Source organism: Astatotilapia calliptera, chromosome 9 (assembly GCF_964374335.1).
Source record: "Astatotilapia calliptera chromosome 9, fAstCal68.1, whole genome shotgun sequence".
Lineage (NCBI taxonomy): Eukaryota > Metazoa > Chordata > Actinopteri > Cichliformes > Cichlidae > Astatotilapia > Astatotilapia calliptera.
Window position 1 is genome coordinate 9,848,921 of NC_137430.1, and position 23,355 is coordinate 9,872,275.

General features: G+C 43.6%; 2 protein-coding genes, 1 long non-coding RNA gene and 2 other non-coding genes across 6 annotated transcripts; 3 read left to right on the forward strand and 2 right to left on the reverse strand.

Annotated features, from left to right (window-relative positions):
* Window positions 1–146: 146 nt before the first annotated feature.
* LOC113028880 (transcription factor 7-like) lies at window positions 147–1,277 on the reverse strand. Its single transcript, XM_026179314.2, has 3 exons — window positions 1,054–1,277; window positions 811–918; window positions 147–673 (listed from the first exon to the last, which is right to left on the reverse strand). The coding sequence occupies exons 1-3, from the start codon at window positions 1,141–1,143 to the stop codon at window positions 539–541; spliced, it is 333 nt and encodes a 110-aa protein (XP_026035099.2). The 5' UTR covers window positions 1,144–1,277; the 3' UTR covers window positions 147–538.
* An 874-nt stretch (window positions 1,278–2,151) lies between these two features.
* trnag-ucc (transfer RNA glycine (anticodon UCC)) lies at window positions 2,152–2,223 on the forward strand. Its single transcript has one exon. It is a non-coding gene; the product is annotated as a tRNA-Gly (tRNA).
* A 575-nt stretch (window positions 2,224–2,798) lies between these two features.
* On the forward strand, window positions 2,799–2,880 carry trnas-cga (transfer RNA serine (anticodon CGA)). Its single transcript has one exon. It is a non-coding gene; the product is annotated as a tRNA-Ser (tRNA).
* Window positions 2,881–9,361: 6,481 nt separating this feature from the next.
* LOC145431030 (uncharacterized) lies at window positions 9,362–15,092 on the forward strand. Its single transcript, XM_080306326.1, has 4 exons — window positions 9,362–10,095; window positions 11,483–11,586; window positions 12,563–13,159; window positions 13,511–15,092. Exons 2-4 carry the CDS (start codon window positions 11,569–11,571, stop codon window positions 14,186–14,188), a joined length of 1,293 nt encoding a protein of 430 aa, XP_080162452.1. The 5' UTR covers window positions 9,362–10,095; window positions 11,483–11,568; the 3' UTR covers window positions 14,189–15,092.
* Window positions 14,674–18,990, reverse strand: LOC145431036 (uncharacterized). 2 transcript variants are annotated; one of them, XR_013911409.1, is made up of 4 exons: window positions 18,429–18,990; window positions 17,352–18,335; window positions 16,869–16,938; window positions 14,674–16,669 (listed from the first exon to the last, which is right to left on the reverse strand). It is a non-coding gene; the product is annotated as an uncharacterized LOC145431036 (long non-coding RNA). The 2 variants fall into 2 exon arrangements; XR_013911408.1 differs by having other exon boundaries at window positions 17,352–18,990.
* Between the last annotated feature and the right edge of the window lie 4,365 nt (window positions 18,991–23,355).

Here is a 23,355-nt window from a genome sequence, read left to right on the forward strand (position 1 = left end):
CTGGCTTTTCCCTGACAGTTAGTGGACACTGACAGATGTGTGCTGAATATGAAAGGAAACAAAAGAACTAAAGAAGGTTTGCAGTGTTAAAAACAAGAACTACATGAAGGTTGTTTCATCCTGCTGTAACTTATGACAGAAGCATCTTTTGTTTGTTTTTTCATTTATTTACACAAAGACAGATGTTGAAATAACAGGAGTAACAGTTTAATTCAATTGAAATCGGTCCAATCGTCTATAGTGAAATTATTGTTTTTCATTAGTTGGCAAAAGATGGGGGTTGTTGACGGCAATTCAGTGAATGCAACAGGGGAGGACGCCAGTTTGGATGGAGGGGAATCAGCAGGACAGATGAGATTTTGTTTAGGAGTCGAGTAGTTGTGTGAATGAGGAGAGGAGAGCACATTAGACTGCTGAGAGACGGGGAGGTAGTCAAGCACTGACCACATGTCTTCTTGGATTTCAGCAAAACAGATGGGCTCATCTCGGTCTTGAAATAATTCAACTCGGGGTTGAACTGATGCAGTTTGAGAGGCATCTACAGGAGAGGCAGGGGTGGGTGAGGGCTGCTGAGACTGCGCAGTGATGGGGAGGGGGTCGAGCTCTTCCAGCACTGACAGCAGTTCTTCCTCACTGTCTGCGACAAAGGCTTCCTCTGTCTGGAACTGAAGGGCTGCAACAGGGGAGTCCAATGAGGAAAACAAACACAGAGTTTTCATTAGCTGATACAAACTCTGTGCAGTGACTGTTTCATCATTCAGTGCAGTGATGCACACATGTAGGAACTGCATGTTGGCACTTTGGACATACATAGTTTTCTTTGGTCGACCAGGCTGGATGCTCTTTGGCATGATTCTGTCTTTCTGTTTCAGCCTGCTTGAAATATCTGGCTTTCTGGTCGTTTGAAAGCGACTTCCACTGTGGACAGAAGATCATAAGAACACACTGTGAGCACTGCTACTACACATAACTACAGGACAGCTGGGACACATGCAAAAACATGAGCAGACAACATTAACAGATGCATAAATGTATGCAGAGTTACACACTTACACTCTGTCCCACCACTGCATTTACGGCTGCACTTCCAGGGATGTTGAGTTCAGCAATGACCTTTGGCCTCTGCTCTTTGAGATAGAGCATGAAGGCATTTGGCAGCTTCGTGACGTATGGCCCATCTTCATCCTGAATGTGTTCACTGACAGGTGTTGCCAGCTGTGGTGGCTTGTCTCGCGCTCAAAGAGGACAAAATAGAGAACAATACAGTGTTCAGCTGCCTGGCTGTGCTTTACACACAGCCCTGCTCTGGTACACCCACTATGCCGGCCTTTGTACACTCTCTCCATCTAATGATAGAGAGGAAGGATACATTCACTACTTCTAGCCTCCACTATTCAAATTGAGTATTTTCACAGTGTCCTAAAAGCTTCCTGAAAAGCCTTTACACTATTTTCCAAAACGCTGCATCCAGAGCACAGTCAGGGACTGGAAGGAGAGAGTAGATTTCCCCCATATGGACTTCTCTCTTCATTGGCTCCCAATTAAATCCCAAATAAAAATCCAAATACTTGCCCTCACACACACAAGGTCTTGAATAATCACCCCCAATTTTGTCTACAAGATCTCAGTGCTTTGCTCTCAGACTGCTGGCTTCCGAGGGGATTTAAAAGTACAATGGAAGGCAGAGCCATCACTTTTCAGGCCCCTCTCTGTGGAACCAGCTCCCACTTTGTATTCGGGACACAGACACTTGCTCTCATTTTTTAATTAAGCGTGAAACCTTTTTGCCAAAGTCCAATAACTTGAGAGAGGAGCCAAAGACGTCCTCGTCCCAGATTCGTCCCAAGACAGATTCACACCTATTCGCACCTTGTCTGCTGTGACCTGAAGAACTCGCGTGACCATTGCGACTCTCAAGGTGCTAAAAATCACACAAGAGTTTAAATGCGTGAGAGGCCACACTTGAGTAGCAAAGAAGCTTAGCTGATGAGATTAAATGTGCAGTTGCATGAGAGCACTAGTCTTTTTAGTGATCCACCTTTTGACCAGTTTAGAACCTGACAAGCGAGTAATCACAATGCCCACCTTGTTAATTGTCCTGAAAGCTTCATAAGCCGGACAATGAATCAGTGATGTTGCATTTTTTTCACAGCGATGGTGGTATAGTGGCGAGCATAGCTGCCTTCCAAGCAGTTGACCCGGGTTCGATTCCCGGCCATCGCAGTTGCTTCTCGCAGTGCTGTTCAAGCATGTGGGCTGCGTACTGTTTTACAGTAAAAACGTTCTCCGCTCTTTCTGCAAAGGCTTACAATGTCAGGCCAGGTGCATTCTTCATCGGCCTCGCTGCTACCGTTTGCTGTGGAAAGACACTGTTCACACAGGCTTTGAGTTCTCATCACTTCATACATATACCTTCTTACATGACACTGGGATTGGACACGCTACTTCTTCATAAAGACACCCAGTCCCACTTTAAATATTGTGCTGAATGTTTGGAATGAAGATAACATTTTACTAACCATGTACTGATCAGCTCTTTGCGGTGGCAAAATCATCAGCTGTGTGTGTTACTGTTCATGCAAACAAGCAAGCTAATGTCAGCCAGCTAGCTTCAACCGCAGCTGTGCTGCACCGATCTCACGGAACTGCAAAACCACAAGCTTTCTCACCAAAGTCATGCAGCTACCGCATTTACAATCCAGCGTGGCCGTTGTTGTGCACATCCTACTTGAAAGACGTGTGGCGTAGGACTTGGAAGACGTATGTCTTTCAAGTATGTAGCTCCAAAACCAAATGTGGTTGTTGTGGCCGAGCGGTCAAGGCGATGGACTCGAAATCCATTGGGGTCTCCCCGCACAGGTTCAAATCCTGTCGACAACGGTCAGCTGTTTTGCGGCAGTCCAGACGTTGATTTGAGAAGAAGCCACGGCATGGAGTTCACCTGAGAAAGAGCCAGGCCTTTGCTTGTGAAAATAGAGCACGCAGAAGCAATGGACCCAGCTATGTCCTGACAAAATTAGGCACATATTCAGTAAACATGGCATCCTTCAATTGCTCTCTTAGCCACCCCAGACGTGTAGTCATCCAGGATCCTGTCTGAGTACCGCCAATGACTGATGCGTCTGACAAATGCTGATTGCTTTGCAAGAGGATCGGGATTGGAGGGACAGCGGATTTCACCGGGAATGGGACAACAGCAGAAATTGCTTCAAACATCAAACATTACTGCATGAAAAGCACAAAGAGTGGACACATTTCATTGTTTGGAACACTGCTTTTCACTTCAGCTCTTTGCATGTAAAAACTTTGCTCTTCTCCACAGCTGGCTGACGGACACGCAAAAGTGCAAGCAAGAGTGGCCACAGACCCACTATGCCGGCCTTTGTACACTCTCTCCATCCAATGATAGAGAGGAAGGATACATTCACTACTTCTAGCCTCCACTATTCAAATTCAGTATTTTCACAGCGTCCTAAAAGCTTCCTGAAAAGCCTTTACACTATTTTACAAAACGCTGCTGTGCTGCCCCTTTAATCCTCCTCAGTTCCCTCAGTTTGAGATCCTTCCTGGGCTTGGTGTCATGGTACTCCAAGTTTTGCCAAACTTTGCAACTGTTGTAGCCCCTATGTGTGGCTGTGCTAACGACAAGAACACTTTCACATGGACTTCAGGTGCACAAGCGAGCTTTGAAGAAGTAAAAAAACTCCTGGTGAATAGTCCTGCACTGGCACTGTTTGACCCTGCCTTGCGTGTTGTGATCTCTACTGATGCAAGTGACTATGGGCTTGGTGCTGTATTTGCTCAAGTGCAACCTGATGGCACAGAAAAACCTGTGGCGTTTGCTTCCCGCACACTGCCTGCAACAGATCAAAAGTACTCAACTGTTGAAAAAGAAGCTTATGCTTGTGTGTGGGCTGCAGAGAAATGGAGAACGTATTTGTGGGGCCGACGTTTCACTCTGCGGACAGACCACCAAGCTCTGACAACGCTGCTGAGCACCAAAGGGTTTAATAGGGTTGGCATGCGCATCGCCCGCTGGTCTGCCCGCCTCCTGTGTTTCACTATGATGTTATTTGCCGCCCAGGTTCTCAGAACTATACAGCTGACTGTCTCTCTCGCCTGCCCCTGCCCGTTTCTTCCCATTCCACATCAGATTCAGATCATGAAATGGTAGCCCAAGTTTCTGCTGCCATGTCCTCACTTCCAGTTGCGGACTTTGACTCTGCCTGTTCAACTTGCCCTGAACTGGTTGCTTTGCGTTCACAAATACAAAGTGGCTGGCCTGCCTCAATCAAAGCACTTGATGTCACGCTTGCACCTTACTACAAAATCCGTAATGAACTCTCAACCCTAAGTGATTATGTTCTCAGAGGCTCAAGGCTCATTGCACCACTTTCAGTGAGACCTAAACTGATTGCACTGGCACATGAAAGTCACCATTGTGCGCACAAAACAAAGATTAAGAGATCTCTACTGGTGGCCAAAAATGGACTCACAAGTTCAGTCTGCCATAACCTCATGCCTCCTTTGCCAGTCCAATGACAAAACTGCACATACTAATCCTGCTCCTCTCCAACCCGTCCCACTGCCTGATGGACCGTGGAAAAAACTTGGTCTTGACATTGTTGGGCCTTTTGATACTGCAATACCTGCTTGTAGATAGGTCATAACATTGACTGACTACTACTCCAAATGGCCTGAGCTTGCCTTTTCACCTTATGCTACTACTGATGATGTCATTCAGTTCCTCTCATCTGTCTTTAGTCGTCATGGCAACCCAGAGAACATCATAACTGACAATGGTGCACAGTTCACCTCTGTAATGTTCACCTCATTCCTCCAGAATAGAGGCATCTCCCACAGCAGAACATCTGTCTACTACCCAGCTGCAAACGGAGCAATCGAACGGTTTCATCGTGCCCTCCGCACCTGTATCCAGACATCAATCCAGCAGTCGAAACCATGGAAGGCGACTGTGCTGGATTGGCTTCAAGTTTACTGTGCAACACCGCATGCAACTACTTCCCTCTACTTCCCTCTCCCTAAGAACTCCTGTGTGGCAGGAAGATGCGTACTATACTGGATGTACTCCCTTTGCCTCCTGCTGTGTCTCCACTGGATACGTTGCACGTCACTCAGTTCAGAAATATCAGTTGAAAATGCAACGTTACACTGATGGTAGGCGTCACGCACGGAAACCTTCTTTTCTACCAGGAGAGAGTGTGAGGATAAGGAAACCCCACCATGTTCCCAAAGGACATCCCAGATTTACCCCTCCTGTAACAGTAACAAAAGCCAAAGGCTTGAATGCCTTCTTGCTGAGTGATGGAAAGAGTTGGAATGCCACTCATCTAGCACGCTGTCGCCCAGTGACTGAAAAGAACGCTGACACTGCTAGGCTGCACCACACTCAGACTGGCTCACCTACTGCCAGAAGACTGCCACGCGTCAAGTACAAGCCTCGCTGGCACAAAGACTATATTGTAGCATAATAGGTTGCTTCCTCTCTGTGCAGGGGGATGACTGAAGGGATCACCTTGCTAATCCTTGCTGTCCAAACTGGCCTCATTGAGCTGCAGGTCATCCACAGAGCCTTCCTCCTCTCTATCATCCTCTTTATTGTTGTTGCTTCCATCCTGCAGTCCATGCTGGAGACAGCTGAGTCCTAGCCCTGGGAGCATCTAGAGGCAATTAAGATAATATACCAAAGACTTTTTTCATGTGTTTATTTTTAAGAAAACTCTGTGTCCCACTGTTTGTTTTATTTTTTACTGATCATAAACAACCAGAGGTGTGGACTCGAGTCACATGACTTGGACTCGAGTCAGACTCGAGTCATTAATTTTATGACTTTAGACTTGACTTGAAAAAATGTTCTAAGACTTGTGACTTGACTTGGACTTTTACACCAATGACTTGGGACTTGAATTGGACTTGAACCGGTTTACTTGAAAAGACTTGATATTTCACCCCAAATATAAAATTTAACATACATATTATATAGAGATTGAAAATGTGACGTCATTCAGGGGTAAAACCGCAAAGGATTCTGGGAACTCGTGGCAAGAGGTACTAGCGCACGCAGGCTTTCAATTGAAATCACAGCGATAAAAAAGAAACACAAAAATGGCAAGAAGCTGTTGTATTATTAACTGCAATAGCCGGTCGCATGACAGCCACGGGAAGCCGACGGGTAAAGAGATCGGTTGTTATCGGATTACGTTGTTGAAGAGAAATTGTTCGAGCCATGTTTCCGAAGTAACAAAGAGGCGACGGGTGGCCTGGATTGCAGCCATTCAAAGACCAAATATAACGTCCCAGAACCCTCCAGCTCACAGGTTAGTCTGCTCCAAGCATTTACACAAAGGTCAGTCTGCTGTTGTAGTTAATGCGTCATTTTCATAACATAATTGGTGATATAGGTTACAAGCAAGTCTGGCGCTGAACAGAAATTGTCGCTCCTTTGTTTGTTGTGCATAAATAGTGAATTGTCCTGACACAATATTGCGTTTCGCTTCTGTTATTTTGGTACATTGACAAAAACATATACTTTTATTGACAGGATAAAACAGGTTTTTTGTATCACTAATTGTCCAGTACGATTACAGCATACAGTATTATTGTCACTGCTACATTTCTGTGATGCTACCAGAAATTATTTCCACTACTAATTAATTACCATTGAGCTCAAAGGTCCTATTAATAAACGGTTAACGATTGTGTATTTATGAAGACGATTTGTGAGACTGGTAAACTTATGATACGTACGATGGTCTTTCGTTCTACACGGTGCATTTCAAGGTCCTGCACCCATCCGTCGGTAAACTGTACCTGGGCTTGTTGCAGTGACCTGAAGTTACTATCGTGCCAAACTAGGTATCCCCGACAGAATTTGTTTCCCCTGCGTCGGGAGCACACGCTGGACTGTCCAAATCACGGACAAACAGTATCCCACATTGTTGATTTTTAGTTTACAAACACTTCTTATAATGACTGACTACTCCTGACATTTTTGAGATCTTAGCTCTTTATACAACGAAGTTATAGTGGGATACAAATAATATCAGGCTGGTCCTGCCACAATTTGTTCCCCCTGTGTAAATCATGGACAAACAGTATCCCACATTGCTGATTTTTCGTTCACAAACACTTCTTATTATGACGCATTTCTCCTGAAACTTTGGAGGATTTAGCTCTTTATATAATAAAGTTACAGGAGAATAAAAATAGTTATTAGCCAAAATGTTTATGGTTTATTAAAATAATCCCATCTGATACCCCGTGAGCAATAAATATATAATTTTCTGTTGTAACCCTCAAACTGAATGGTAATGTAACGATACTAATTTTTCACAAAATGAAAACATCAGTACTTCCTGCATGCTCCCAGCACAGGGGAAACAAATTCTGTCGGGGATACCTACTTTGGCACGACACCGGTCCTACAACCGCATCCAAGAATAACATGCAGCTTATCTCAGAACTGTCGGTGAAAATTATTCTTGGAGCTAGGTTTAATTGAGCTGCATTTTAAAGAGGTGCAATTTCACAATTTGTGTATATTTTCTAAGTTCACTATTTTGTCATGTGTTGAGAAAAACACAGATTTAAAAATTACATGGTCTAATATTTACATTTAGCATAACTGCAACATTATTTTTTTGTTTTTTTCTTTTTAAAGACTCGAAAGGACTTGAAATTCAAAATTTCAGACTTGTGACTTTACTCGGACTTTTACACCAGTGACTTGAGACTCGACTCTGACTTGCCTGACATTACTTGAGACTCTACTTGAGACTTGAGGATAAAGACTTGAGACTTACTTGAGACTTGCAAAACAATGACTTGGTCCCACCTCTGGCTTTATCAAGTTTTATTTTCAGCGCTGTGTATTTTTCCTGCACGTCTTCAAGCTTGCAGTCCGTTTGTTTCTGTTTAATTTCTTGTTGCTTTTGTTCTTGAAGCAACTCTTTATTTTTGTTCAGTGTTTTATCAAGCTTTACCTGAAGCGCTTTGTATTTTTCCTCCATGCCTTGGAGTTTGCACTGCTTCATGTCCTGTTGTTGTTTTTCTTGGAGGAGTTCTTAATTTTTTTTGCAGAGCTTCATTAAGCTTGATTTGCAAGCCTTTGTTGTGTTTCTCCATGTCCTGGAGCTTGAAATCCATTTCCTTCTGTTTTATCTCCTGTAGCCTTTTTTCTTGAAGAAACTCTTCATTTGTGTGCGGTCTTTCATCAAGCTTTACTTGCAGCTCCTGATTCTTTTTGTCCTTCAGCACTAGTTTTTCTAGTGCTTTATCAAGCTTTGCTTGGAGCTCAAAGTTTCTTCCCTGCATGTCTAGGAGTTCCATTTCTTTCAACTTTTGAATATCTTCCTTTTCTAGAAGCTGGTTGAATGATTTGTCTACTTGATCAGGAAGTTGAATTTTGTCTTCCTGATCACAAAGAGGAGAGTTGGGCTTTACTGTTTTTTTCTGTTTTCTCTGAGACATGTTTGAATCTGTAAACTGTCACTCTGTTTATGTCTGAATTAACTAATTTTAAGAAACTGTTGAAATTACCTGGACTGCCTCAGCCCAGGTGATGTAACATTAGCAGACAGAGGGTTTGATGTTGCAGAATCTTTGGAGCTGTGCCATGCTGAACTGAAGAGCCCAGCTTTCACCAAAAGGAAGAACTAACTGGGCCCTAGATTGCCCAATCAAACCTCTTAATGCCACCTGCCCTCTCCTACATTAACTGTGGGCTCACCTTGTAGAACAGAGTTGAGTGTGGAAGAAATGGCAAAAATATGGAGCTGAAAAGCTGAGAGAGAAAAAGAAATGATAAATAAATCAATGTGTCAAATTAACTGACATGTTAGCTGGTAGAGTGCCCACTGCATTATATATATATCATCTCTTTTTTATAATAAATAATCAAAAACTTTATTTAAACTAAGATTTTAAAAAATATGTGCAGTGATTGATGTGCTCTCAGACATGTGCTTCAATCCACACACAAATACAAAACAATCTGACCACACGTACAACTGTTTCACAAACTCTATAAAGCATTCACACTCCAATGGATGCATCAGAAAGCAGCTTGGGATTACAATCTTGTCCAAGGATATTTCGCCTGCAGACTGGAGCAGCCAGGGATCAAACCAGAAAACTTTCTGATCAAAAGCTGACTTGTGCTAAATGCTGAACGGCAGCCAACCCATTTTAGCCATTTAATGAATGTGCCATTTAATCTTGGCTGCAGCCAAGATTAAATGGCACATTCATTAATTACAGAGTTACGGATTGTTACATGGAACTCAAAAGAAATAATGAACCCATCTCGTGTCCTGTGTCTTCTATAGCTGTCTGTACTTTTACCTCCAAAGTTCATCAGCAAACAGTTTGCAGGCCTCTAATTATCAGGCTGTACTCAAGCGCTTGAATTCAACCTAAAAGCTGTGCTGTCATACAGAACCAAGTACCCTCCGCGGAAACTATAGCTAATGTCACAACTGGATCTGATGAGACAGCTATGATTTCTGGACTCGAAGTAAATAATCCTGAATCAATTTATACAACATCAGTTTGTTTGTTTTGCTTTCATAACAAATAGTTTGAGCCATATACAAATACAGAAGTGACAAATGGAAACATATTTACAATCCAAAGTCAGACTAACAGTTTTCAGTAGCACAGTCTTTTATTTACAGTCTGCTTCTCCTGGTGGTAAACCTCTATCACATGTTTGGATTAAAAATTAGGCCTATATAGCTGCTGGTTCCAGCTTAAGCAATATGTTAAAAATACTAAATTCTTCATTGATTTGAGCTGTGGGGTTTGCTATACACTGGCAGAAAATTGTAGAGTAAATGGTGAAAACGAACAAACCAAATAACAAGATCCTTGAATTCCATCTTTTTTATTAACAGAAACTCCAACAAATTTGTGCCCAATTGATGATGTTTGGGACATGAAAAGTCCAGTCCAGCAGGTGGCGGTAATGCGCCTTAAAGCTTTAACCGCCAAAAAATACAAGAGCAGAAGAAGAAGAAGCCGAGTTCCCGCTTTATGGCGTTTTTCTCTCCGATTATTGTCAAGACTGATTTAAAGGTAAGCATCGAGCTAATATTAATCCGAGTCTAGTTAATCTTGAGTTTAGCTCCTGAATGAGGCTTTCTGTTGCTCTCCTCGGTGTCTCTTCTCAAGTTTTTGTGAACCAGTTGGAAAAAAAAATCTGACTAAATTGACTCAAGCTGCTTTAAACTAATTCACAGAAAGATATCAGCAAAAGGTTGTGAAACACAGAGAAGAAAATAATTTTATTAGAAGAAAGCTTTTAAATGAGCTCATTGTAATCAGAGTTTGTGTTATTTTATTAGTCTGTTATTAAGGCTACTTAGCATCTCTGTGGCACCTGCACAGCTTATGAATGCAGCTTGCTAGCTAAGCTAGCTAGCGCCACCCTTCTTCCATATAAGGTCACTTCCGGCTCCAAAAGACCCAACATGTTGGCGGTAAAAGTGCTATAATGAAATACATTTATGAGAAATGTAAAAATAAATGTGTTCCAGGCTAAAACACAGCTGCCTTTATCAGCGCAAAGTTGTGATGAGGCTTACTCAGATGATGGCTCAGATTTCTACACCCACTCGGATATACAGATGAAATCAAGACAAGTACATCAATACAAAAATTCACAGGATTGTTCAAAAAATAATAAATTGCATGAATATAGGAAATCTTCCTCTCAGTGACTGAGTTGTCTCATTGTGTCCTCATTTTTTATAAATCAAGGCCTGAGTAACCCAACCTTAAGTCTTCATTAAGGTTTTTGTCACATAGATAGAAAATAAACTCAGAGATTAAGCGGCTGTTATAAACAGAGTGATTAGTTTATGTAAAAAATGTAGTTTGTTGTTGTTCTGGTTTACGTGCTGAAAATGGTTTTATTTGTGTATGTTCAATGTGTTAGACTTGTACATAGTTAAATATATGATCAAATAATGTTGAATCCTGGATATGGATTTGTAAGCAATGAAATTTGAAATAAGGGGGTAGGAACAAGAAAACTTCATCCTACTCCTTTTCGAGCACACACATTCTGTAGACATAGATATTTACATGAAAACTTGATGATTTTTAAGTTTTGTTATTTTTATTTTTTTCTGTTGTTATTTCAATTATATTTGCATGTTTGAAATAAATGTTATCTATCTATCTATCTATCTATCTATCTATCTATCATTTCTCACGGCACACGTATATTGTCGGGTTTTTTCTTGGCCAGGGCATATTTTAAAGAGGAATTGCTCTCCTGGTACTGGTGTGCCATACTGCTGAATTTGGTATCGGTGTTCAAACCTTTTGTGTTTGTTTCAAACAAGTTGTCCACCCAAGGAAGCTAAAATGTGTTCTGTGTGTTCTCAGATGAACATATAAGACACTTTGACTCTTCAGTGCAGTGTGGAGCTTAACAAAGTTCTGTTTTGTGTCCCAGCTGATCAGGAGGAGGAGAAGAGTCTGACGGAGCAGCAGAGGAAATTTCAGCTACTTGGACTCAGCTCAGCCACTGCAGAGAAAACAATGAGCTCAACACAGAAGGTGACAGATACTAGTGTTAAGAAATACTCCATTAAAAGCTGAAGTACTGATATGTATATTTTATGCTAAACTAAGTGAACCTTGTGCAATATTAATGTAATGTAGAAATAATGTATACAATGTATACAATGCCTACATCTTAGACGGTGACGTTGCCTCTAAACATCAAAATGAGCAGGAAGATGTTAAAGTGGGATTCAGCAGGATTCAACCCTAACATCAGCTGTAGTGGCTCAGTGTGGGGAAAAGGGTCACAGCTCACAATCATTTCTATTGAGAGCTCCAGTAGATTTTTTTAATGTACAGGCTGTGATCAGCTGACCTGCTGCTCTCTGTGAATTCATCCAGATGTCTGCAGATGTTTCATGAGTTGTCCTGGCTGATTTCCTTTCTCTACACTGACAGTACACTGTCTTTATATTAGACACTAAACTGTTGGTATGTGGGTGGAGCTCAGTGAATGAATGTCAGCATCATGAGCTTAAGTTTAAGTTAATCTCTGCTACACTTGATGTAATCTAACTCTGACATGAGCACCACAGTCACTGTGCACCAGTCACACACTGTTCTTTACTTAAATCCATCACATTACAGTAAACTTGCCTGCTTATCCTGCACTAACCTGCAGAGGATTTTGCTGCAGTCTTTACATCACATTGTGAGACAAACTGCACACAAACAGTTTGTGTGTTTACTGATGTTTGTTGGGCTGATAGAATTGCTGCATTTGAAATTACCTGCCACATAAAAAATATTACTCCATTTATTCTCGCTCGTCTTCTGTATTGCTAACTAGATGTTGAAATACCGCGACCGCAACTTATCAGCACCTGCAGTCGTTCAGGTTCTGGTGGTGTTTGGTGCCACACTCCACCTTCAGGTTTAAAACTAGTGTTAATGGAGGGAGTTTGAAGCTTCAGTTTGTTTAATGACTGCATTTCACTCACTGCCTCTGCTTGTATCTCTGTCACTGCAGGACCAACGTGGACCGAGAAGTCAGCGCTCTCAGGAGGCCGACAAACCTCACAGAAGAAAGAGAGAGAAAAAATACACCTGTGACGAGTGTGGGAAGGATTTTACCTGGAAGTTTAAACTAAAACAACATCAGCTCATCCACACTGGAGAGAGACCGTTCAGCTGTGACTTGTGTGGAAGGTCGTTTTCCTGGAAGAATGCCCTGAAAACACACCAAGTCGTCCACAGTGGAGTTAAAGCTTACAGCTGTGATCAGTGTGGCAGAGCTTTTACTCACAGTAGCCACTTGCAGAGACATCTAGTTACCCACTCTGGAGTTAAGGCATACAGCTGTGACATCTGTGGAAAAACTTTCAGCCAGCTATGGTACCGAAATATACACCTACGCATTCACTCCGGAGAAGATGTGTACTGGTGTGATCAGTGTGGTAAATACTTTACAACAGACGCACAGTTACAACACCACATGTTTACCCACACTGAGGAGAGACCTTATCAATGTGACCTGTGTGAGAAGACTTTTAAAACTCCACAGTACCTGAGACAACACCAACAGATCCACACCAGAAAGAGACTCTACAAGTGCAGTTACTGTGAGGTTTGTATTTTTATTTTATTCTTGTAAGTTCAGTCTGACTGTTTGGAACAAGTCTGCTCATTAAATTGTGTTAGCATGTTAGCACTTCTACTGCACCGAAGAGTAGCTCTGAGCCATTATTCAGGTTTTCATTTCATTTAAGTGTAAGTCAGATGTTACTGTAATATTAAATAAGTATTGCTGTAGTATTATGGTGGTAGTATTGTAGTTATTGTAGCCCAGTAAACTGAGTGTGTTAATCGAAACAGTAAAATGTAACTGGACGTCTGCAGAGATGCTCTTTATTTCAGGCGACTTTCAGGATAAAAGTGTTGAAGGACTGACTTACACTGTCTTTGTGTCTTTGTTTAGAAGCAGAGCGACACAGATGGATCCACTTCTCAACCCTGTCATCGCTGTGGTGGTGGGAAAGACTTTCGTTGTGACATCTGTGGAAAAACTTTCAGTCAGCAAGCCGGCCTAAAAATGCATCAACGTAAACACACTGGAGACAAACTGAAATACTGCAAAGAATGTGGGAGAAGCTTCCCCACATCAGCTGAGTTAAAACGACATGAACTCTTTCACAGTGGGGTCAAAAAGCACCTCTGTGATCAGTGTGGGTCATCCTTCACCACTGCAGGTCACCTTAAAACACACAAACGAGTCCACACAGGAGCGAAACCATACAAGTGCAGACACTGTGACAAAAGCTTCTCACAGTCAGGTAATCGTAACGAGCATGAACGTACACACATGGAAGGAAACTACAGCTGTGAGCAGTGTGACAAGAGCTTCAGTAATCTCAGTTCATACTCTGCACACAAACGATCCCACGTTACTACTAAACTGTTTCACTGTTACCACTGTGCCAAAACATTCACTTCATCATCTGCTCTGTGCAAACATCAGCGCGATCACGCAGGGCTGAAATCGTTCCCATCACAGGATCAGAGTGAATCTGAAGAGAGAGAAACATCCTCTGGTTTCAGAGTCCAACTTAAAACCCTGGAGATCAGGCTCCACAGAGTTCAGGTCGGCTCTCCTTAAGTTTAAGTTAAAGTTCAAATGAGGCTGTGAATCAAACTTCCTGTAGTTCCATTTTAATCTTTATAAATTGTTCTTCTGTTTGTGTTCAGTCGTTACCTTTTTTTTTTCAGTGGTTGGATTAAAAATCAGTTTTCTGTTGTTTAAGTTTTTATTGAATGTATTTTGTTAAATAAAGTTAAAATATTGTTAAATAAAGAATTGTTTGAACGACAAAAATTTTGAGCCATGATGTCATTTCCTGTATTTCAGAGTAAAGACTGAAGTGACAAATGGAAACATGTTTACAGTCATGGAATAAACACTGATGGGTCATCTGTAGGAAGTACTATTGCTGACCTGACAGACTCGACCTTGTTTACAAAGAAAGAAAGGAACTGATGACATGTGTCAGCAGAGGCTTTCAGGGTTGTTTAGAGTAGAGCTGATAGTCTTAAAGAGAACATGGCGATTATGACAATTTAACACAATGATCTGAGAAAAATATCTGTTTCTTTCATTTTTACTGTATTCTGATCAAATTTCCAACATTCTTTTAACATTTCAAAAGAATTTGTCTTTCTTCCACTTTCACACTTGGCCCTAAAAACACCAACATCCGTGCATCACCCTTGTGTCAGTCTAATGAACCTAACATGTGATTGATACATAACACACATTCACACTGGCTGCATATATCAGTCCGGGGGGGCAGAGCAGAACTCTGTATGAATCAGACGCGCTCACATATTCAGGCTTTCCAGAGGCGTTTACCATCAGAAGAAGCAGAACAATGAATCATCAGCACCCCGCAGAAGAACACAGCAAGCAACAACTCTAACAATAAAGACGTGCTGGAGCCAAAAGATGCAGATAGCGAGTTTTAAACGATAACGCACAGGATCAAAGGGGGAGAGGGTAAAAACCCACTGCCTCCTGAGATAAAGATCAGCAAGTCAAGCTGGCAGCAGACGACACAAAACGCTCTCTGGAGGAGGCGGCGACTGTGGAGCAGGCCGACGGAGAGGCGGATCGGCAGACAGGAAGCTCCCGGGGTCCCACAACAAGATGTTGCGCGTCAGACTGGAGCAGGATATCCCCATGTTGGTGACACTGCCCATCGAGGTACAGCCCAACTTGGCAAACCAACCCTTCCCTTTCTTGGACACCACACTGGCTGATCTGGGCATCCAAGACTGAGTCTCACTCTGTGTGGGGACGTTTTTTTGTTTTTGTTTGTTTTTTAAGAAGCAATCATGTGTATATATTCAGCTCAGAGCTGAAGGAGAGGGTGGTTTGGGTTGACAACAAGAAGACCCATCCTAGAGGTACGGCGGTGGGATCCAACTGCAGGGATGTGGTCAGATGGCAGTCTGTGGAAATCAGGTGACAGTGAGAGCAACTTGATTTTCCTATTTTGTCCTTCAGATACGAGTGAAAGCCCAGATGCCAGGAGACAAGCAGCTCCAGGAGGTCCTGTACAGCACCGAGGTCCACACTGACCGCTCCTTCTGCTGCACTGGAATGGATATCCTGCCCTGGAAACAGACGTGTGCAGGTCTAGAAGCAGTTTAAATCCCATACTTTTTTGATCTGTGAGGCTCTTAATGTCACGTCTGCAGCCATGAAAGTCAGCTCAGGGTTTCTTGATTCTGATTTTTCTTTGCTGTGTCACATTTAGCTCATATCTGCATTGCCATGCCCTGAAAACAAGCTGCCGAGCTTTAGTCAGGCTCAGGGACAACGGGAGATCTGAGGAGCAACACAATGAGAACAACTAAAACTGAACAAACTTAACATCTGATTACCTTTTTTATTTGTAAGAAAAAGTTTAACATGAACGCGCCAACTGTCCACAGCAAAGCTTATTATGACAAGACTGCTTTTATTCAGTGATGTCAAAGTGTCATCACTTCATACCTCTGAACTGACATTAGATGTATTGCATACCTTGTTAGAATTACACTGTTGAAGCATTTGTAAAAAGCTTCTGTCCTTGTTAATTTATTTTTTAGGATAAGTTTTTGGGCTGTGTAAGGTCACAGGTTGCATTTCTGAGCAGAGTAGTAAAGGTAAAGTAAGTGTTTTCAAAACTAGCCACTCAGCATGTGTACAAACAGTGAGAAATCTCTGAAGAAAACCGTTTGAAGGAGCAAGAGCACACGCTTTTCTCCACAGGTTAAAGCCCGCTGACTCCCAAAGAGCAATGGGAATGAAAACCTCTCCTTAGCAGATTAAATCCATTACTTCACACTCTTGAGAACAAAGCAAGAAGTGTGTCCAAACCGCGTAAAGAACAGCAGCAGCGATTTATAGTGAAGCAGGAAATCAAAATACAGAACACAGGATGGTGAACCCGAACTCCTAACATAAGAAAAAGTAAACACGGCATGCACGTTAACAAGGGTCTCTGCTGTGCAGGAAGTGAGGTCACAGCTGCTTGGACCTCAGCACTGTGGTTCTGGGCAAACTTTCTCATGAGTGCTACTGAAATGTTCTGGCTTTCTGTGGAGGAGAAACAAACTGAGAGTTAGAGGTCAACACTGGAGACAGATCACTACAAAAGAACCAAATACTGATGAGAGTGCTGTGCACGATGCTAAGAGACATTAGATATGAAGCTCTGAGTCATGAGGGTTCATTCAAAGGAATTTTAACATGCAATCTGATGAGTTATTCTGCATGTGGCCATAGAAATCTTCACCTTTATCAACATCCTTGTTGCCCACGACATGACTGGAAGCAGCAACTATGGGTTTCATTAAATTCACGACCTGAAAGAGATAAAAAAAATAAAATAAAAACATTTAAGAAAAAAGTGTAATTAAAAATATTTTTAAAATTTAGGGACAAAATGCACAATGTGAAGTAGTTCAAGATTTACATCAGAGCATGTCAAAGTTTCTGCATGTGTTGGATTGTAAGAATAACTGATTTAACATTTAATAAAAGAAATGATTGGTTGGAAGTTTTTCCTTTCAAAGCATCTTTCTAAACATGTGAACAGCTGCTCTTTAATAATCAATATGAATCAAAGACTTCTGTCAACACAAAATAAATGTAAGGAAACACACTTTCCTGTGCAACATCCAGTTTCTATAACTGACGACAAGCTTGGACCACAGTGATCTAAACTCATCCTCTACATTGGAAATGTAAACAAATGTAAATGTGGTTTTTACTGTACCAGAGCAGGGCTGTGTGTGTAGAGCACAGCCAGGCAGCTGAACACTGTATTGTTCTCTTTTTGGTCCTCTTCGAGCGGGAGACGAGCCACCAAAGCTGGCAACACCGGTCAGTGAACACATTCAGTTTTCAGGCCCCTCTTCTGTGGAACCAGCTTCCAGTTTGGATTCAGGAGACAAGATTTCAAGATTAGGCTTAAAACTTTCCTCTTTGGTAAAGCATATATTTAGGGCTGGACCAGGTGACCTTGAATCCTCCCTTAGTTATGCTGCAATAGACGTAGGCTGCCGGGGATTCCCATGATGCATTGAGTTTTTCCTTTCCAGTCTCCTTTCTCACTCAGTATGAGTTAATAGACCTCTCTGCATTGAATCATATCTGTTATTAACCTCTGTCTCTCTTCCACAGCAGGTCTTTTATCCTGTTTTCCTTCTCTCACCCCAACCGGTCGCAGCAGATGGTCCCGCCCCTCCCTGAGCCTGGTTCTGCTGGAGGTTTCTTCCTGTTAAAAGGGAGTTTTTCCTTCCCACTGTCGCCAAAGTGCTTGCTCATAGGGGGTCATATGATTGTTGGGTTTTTCTCTGTATCTATGAAGCGCCTTGAGGCGACTTTTGTTGTGATTTGGCGCTATATAAATAAAATTGAATTGAATTGAATTATCTGAGGAAGAAGCAGAGTTGGTTTGTTTCCAGCTGAAATCATCCAGGCTCAGGAATTTGAATCGATCCACATCATTTCTGCTTGAACTAGAGAACATGAGTGTCGACTTACATTTGGTCTGTGAGACACATGTCATAGTGACAGTATTTGGGTTAATATGGCATTACTCACCCTGGTCGCATTTCTTCAATATCAGGCACCAAGTTCAGGAACTCGTTCTTTTGCAGCCCGCGCAAGGTAGGAGGTCTCCAGAGTGGGAACCATCGGGAAGTTTTCACAGTCTGAGCAGGAGGGACTGGAGGCACGTGAGCTGTTCTCAGGGGTCCTTTAACACAAATCACACCAAGTTAGAATCAAATAGATAACCTGTCAATAACCGTTTGCAGATCGAGGTCAATGTTCCTAAAAATATGTTTACTTCTGGCCCATGGAGCCACAGCGCGAGTCCGAGAGAGAGGGGCAGGTAGAGGAAGGGGTGAGGGTGGCACTGCTGAAGCTCGTCACGGATGGATCACGTCCGATCGGTGAGATGAGAGAAAGCTGAAGTGAAACAACAGCAGGATGAGGTAGACGTCAATATAGGAACTCCCTGATGTGACACAGAAAGGCTATTTTTTTATTTCTTTGTATTATTTCTCACCTTGCAGTCACTGATGCTGTTCACCAGCTGCTTGTATTCAGTATTGAAGGTGTGTGTCAGAAGGCGCAGGCACTACAACACAACAGGAACAAGACCGATCAGCTCCGAGCAGAGAAGGAAGAAGGCAGCAACAAGAACGCCCACTAAGCCCACGTTTTTCTCACCTTGGTGGCCAGCTCCTTCTCACGCTTTCAAAGGTGGTGCTGGAGATCTGCGAGGAGACGGAGGTGGATGTGGACAGAGTGCCGGAGCTCACGCTGGGGGACAGAGACTCACTCAGGGACTTGGTGGTGGGAGCTGTTCCCACGGGAGCCGCCTCTCCCAGAAGGTGACGGGTCTTTTCCACTTGGACGAAAGATGGGGGCGAATGTGAGGTGGGGAGAAGAGGGGAGGTTAGTCATGTAAAGTCTGTACTCTAAGAAAAAACTTTTTAGAATAGCACTTTGGTCTTTGAGTTGAAAAGTCATTTTTCCCTCTATGATATTAAACAGATTTATTTCTTTATGAATCTTTTAAGGCCCCACCTCCTGCAGCTGCTCCATCTTCTCCAGCTCCCACTGGTGCTCTAGGATGAGGCTATCTCCTCTGGGCCTCCAGCCGGCCAGGTTCTCCTCTCCACGCACATAAGCCACTGATGTGTCCAGGACCTTCCTCCTCCTCCTCTGCATCCCTGCTCAGGACATGAGCCCTCATTAGGATGAAGCTCTCCACAGAATTATGATAAAACAGCTGCCGTTCTTTAAACATGTTTCATGGCCGCTCACCTGGGCTTCCAGTGTCAGACATCTTACACAAGCTCAGCTCGTAGATCCCAGTCACTCGGTTGCTATAATGAAGCAGAAGTTTTGAACAAGGAAACTTTGTAACAGGGCAGATATCTTTGATTGTGAAACAGAGATGGCCACAGTGCAGCAGCCCAGATTTACCAGTCAGGAGTTTTGGAGTATCCAGTCCCAAAGAGGTTCTTGAGAGAACGGGGTGGGGAAATCTTGGCGTCTCGGGAGTAAAAGACCGTGCAGATGTCTTTGGTGATAATGGCAGGCTGGATGCAATGGTCCAGCTGCAGAGAGGAGATAAAGGGTGTGTGTTAGACACGATGACATCAAGAGACTTAAAAACACGTACAAACAGGTACAACACGGCGGAGCAGCGGCTGACCTCCAGATACGCAGATAAGGTCATGTAGATCTTCTCTCCGTAGGGAGTGACGCGGTTGAGCAGGAGGGAACCTTTTAAGGGTGTTTTTATTTGTGCTCCCTGGCCTGGAAATAAACGGTTTCCGATCAGACCTGCTTCATCTTTGTGCCCTTGGTATCTGACTCGCTTGCTCCCCCATGCATTTTAAAAGAATCCTTCTCTTCAACATGAAGTTCTGGCTCAGCTTTAGTGTCTGCGTTACATGTACACAAAGACAGAAACATTCAATGATAAAAACACACAGTGGAATAAAATTGTAAGACGTCATCAGTTGATGCAGTTTAAGGACACTTGTTGTTCTGTGCAGTCTCACCTGGAGCTCACGCTTCTAGTTCATGCCATCATGACCAAAGATTCTTCAATTAATAGTTTAAAGATGTCCATGAATGCACTGCTAACTGCTCTTCACCCTGATAAAAATCAACATGCATTTAGAATAAGAAACACTTTTACAAAACCAAAAGCTTCACTGTGTTTAGTGATTTATACGTCTACAAAACAGGTTCAGTTTGTAACTGAGAGAGCGGCTCAGTGGTGCTGAATTATATTTCCAATAGAAACACAATTTCATATGTTGTAGTAACAACACACTGCCACAAGATGTCAGCCTAGGCCTACTTTAACATGCTGTTCCAGTACAAAAGAAAAAGTGACAGAGCCTTGAAAGAGTGACAGAGACACTTTTTATGAACTCATCTGTAATGTGTCACCTTTTCTGTAGGATGAAGAAGTGCTTCCCTTCTTTTAAAGTAAATACAGGCTTACAAAGATCCTCTAAACATGTTTCTGAAATAATCCTAAACACAATCATTGAATCAAAAATGCAAGAAACTATTTATTTAATCACTCTTCTTAACTTAATTCCTTAACTTAGTAAAAAAATAAATAAAATAGACAAGAACTTTTCTTCTGTCTCACCTCTGTCAGTTTTCATGCTGTTGCAAGAACAGGTGGAGGTGCAGGTGGAACTTTGACTTCAGTGTGGTTTGTATGTGCAGGCAGGAGTCTGACATCTCAGGACAGCAGAGGGTTGTCGAGCACGGTGACTCCTGCTGCGACGCCCCCGTCTGACTGTCCTGAGCTCTTGGTCCTCAGCAGACGGCCCACACACTCATTCATCACCATGTCTTTACCCTGCCTGTAAGAAAACCAAGAAAAGGCTAACATTAGAAACAGCCACCAACCAATCCCTTTTACTCCACCACCCAAAAACCAGTGAGAAACACTAGTTAGTATTAACTTGGAATCAAAGTGCACTAATCCCCAGGCTCCCAGCATAACATACAGTCCAACACAAACTCCACAAACTGTCTTGCTTCAGCTGACTTTCCTTCACCTTCTCTCCAAACAATCTGTTGTGCTCTTTTCAGCACAAAGCCACACTCCTGCTCACTGATCCTCACCTCTTTTTAACCTAGTCTCAGCAACTTTGTCCCATAGCTCGCACATCCTTTCCACCTCCATCTTTCTTCCCAGCCAACTGATACATACCTTTTCTCCTTCCTTAAAAGCCAGCCTAAGAAATACGAGTTCATAAACGCCACAGAGAAATAAATCAGAGGAATAAAATGCAAATAATATTGCTTACACTGAACAGCAACACCCAGGTGAGGATTATCTAATGCCAAATTTTCCAAACAATGAACAAACCGTGCCCTTTTTCTCACCATGTCTAGAGTGTAGAGGTCAGCCAATGTCGCTCGGATCTGCTGCACAGCTTGAGGCTGGTCTGGGAAGAATCTGTCCAGGACTCCAGGTCTGGGGAGCACTTGCTGAACCTTCTTGGTACCAGCCAGGTGAGCGCTGATATCTGGACACAAAACCATAGAAAAAAAAAAGAAAAAAAATGCATCTATTAATCACCTGGATCACCTGTTGAGAAAGAAAAAAGAAAACAAGCAGAAGAGAACAAGAGTAATAGAATAAACAACATCACAATGATATATGGGAATATGACAGTAAATACTAAATATTAAACATTATTGTGCAGCACATAAGATCAACAGAACACAGTGTGCTTTGAGGTAGGAGCCAAAAAGGGTGAAGTTTGTGTGTGTGAGCACCTGTGAGCATGGACGCGCTTGTTTTTTAAAAAGGTTCCTTCATGTAATGATCTGCTAGAGGGTGTGGGGGGGCCACAGCCCCGTCCTCCAGGGCATGAAGCAGGTATGGAGGAGATCAAAACTCCAGACATCCAGAGGCCCCCAGAACACAACAGACCAAGGAAGACCAACAGAGGGGCAGCCGCGCCACTGTCCCAGAAAGAGCTGAGGAGAGTCCCAGATGAGGGCTCACTCAGCAGCCGCGGAGCAGAAGCCAGGGGGAGTTGCAGTGACGCGCCCGTGAGCTCCGCCGGCAGCCAGCCGTGCCTGAGTGACCGAGCCCCAGGCCGAGAGGCCGGGGGCACCCCCACCTCCGAAGGGGCCCGAGCGAGCCCCAGGCTCCAGGCCCCGATAAGCGGCCGCCAAGGAGTGAGCCGGTGTGTACCTGGACGCGCATCCCCGGACACAAAGAACCACCAACGCACCGATGTCTGAGGGAGTCCGCCACTGGCAGGGGAAGTGGTGGTAGGGGGAGATAGGCCTCCAAACCTTGGAGGGCCTGAGATGTCCCCAGAGAGGTGGCGTCTGATACCCAACCTGACATATAGACACAGACATACAGGCACACACAGACACAAACATCCATTCCCACCCTCATGCTCTCATATGTACTTACTCCACACTCAACCAACGTGGAGACAGACATAAAGAGACGCTGTACACACGATCACACTCCCCAAGCGTACTCTACAAACCGGGTCTAGGTACCCTTGCCCCTGGAGGGGGAACTGCACTCAGACCCAGGTGGTGTTACCCTTTTCCCTGCGGTGGGGAGAGGCAGACCACCCCAACTCCGCAGCAGCAGGGAGGCCCCACACTCCAGACCGCAGTCGGACGGCCAACTCCTCCTCCTAGCCCCCCCGCTCCAGCAGGCCGCAGAGAATGGGGGTGAGAGAAGACTCCAAACCTCCCTCAACCCGCTCATTGTAGTGTTGATGCATGTGTGTTCTAAGGTGCATTTAAAACCCAGGAGGGCATGGAGCTACCTGCCAGAGAGCAGCAGGTAAGCGCATAGTCCCTCCTGATAGCCCTCAATGTCTACGTGTATTTAAAATTGAGAGGTGGGCAACGACACCAGGGGTGGGGTGTACATGTATCGTGTATCCATGTATCCATGTATTGTGCCCACCCCCAAGATCCTATATGTATGTGTAATGAGAGTGTGAGTAATGTGAATGTCTAAGTTGTGGGATAAAATTGAGGCAGAGGCAGCCAGAAGGGGACAGAGGGGGGGTAGCCTCCTCTGCACCCTGGTGACACCCCCATACTCCGCGCCCCGCCAGGGAAAGGGGGCCCAGGCCCATCCAGACCGGGGCCCAGTGCAGCAGCGCCTCCCGGGCCCACAGAGCCCGGGACAGTCCACCCAACCCCACTACAGAGAAAACTTCACCCACCCCACCATCCAC

Excerpts from the sequence above, each read along its gene's own strand:
- LOC113028880 (XM_026179314.2), bottom strand. The coding sequence starts at position 1,143 with ATGCTCTATCTCAAAGAGCAGAGGCCAAAGGTCATTGCTGAACTCAAC. Across the intron at positions 919-1,053 it reads ATGCAGTGGTGGGACAGAGT|TGGAAGTCGCTTTCAAACGA; the intron begins GTAAGTGTGTAA and ends TTCTGTCCACAG. Across the intron at positions 674-810 it reads GGTCGACCAAAGAAAACTAT|CCCTTCAGTTCCAGACAGAG; the intron begins GTATGTCCAAAG and ends CCCCTGTTGCAG.
- LOC145431030 (XM_080306326.1), top strand. Across the intron at positions 13,160-13,510 it reads ACAAGTGCAGTTACTGTGAG|AAGCAGAGCGACACAGATGG; the intron begins GTTTGTATTTTT and ends GTCTTTGTTTAG.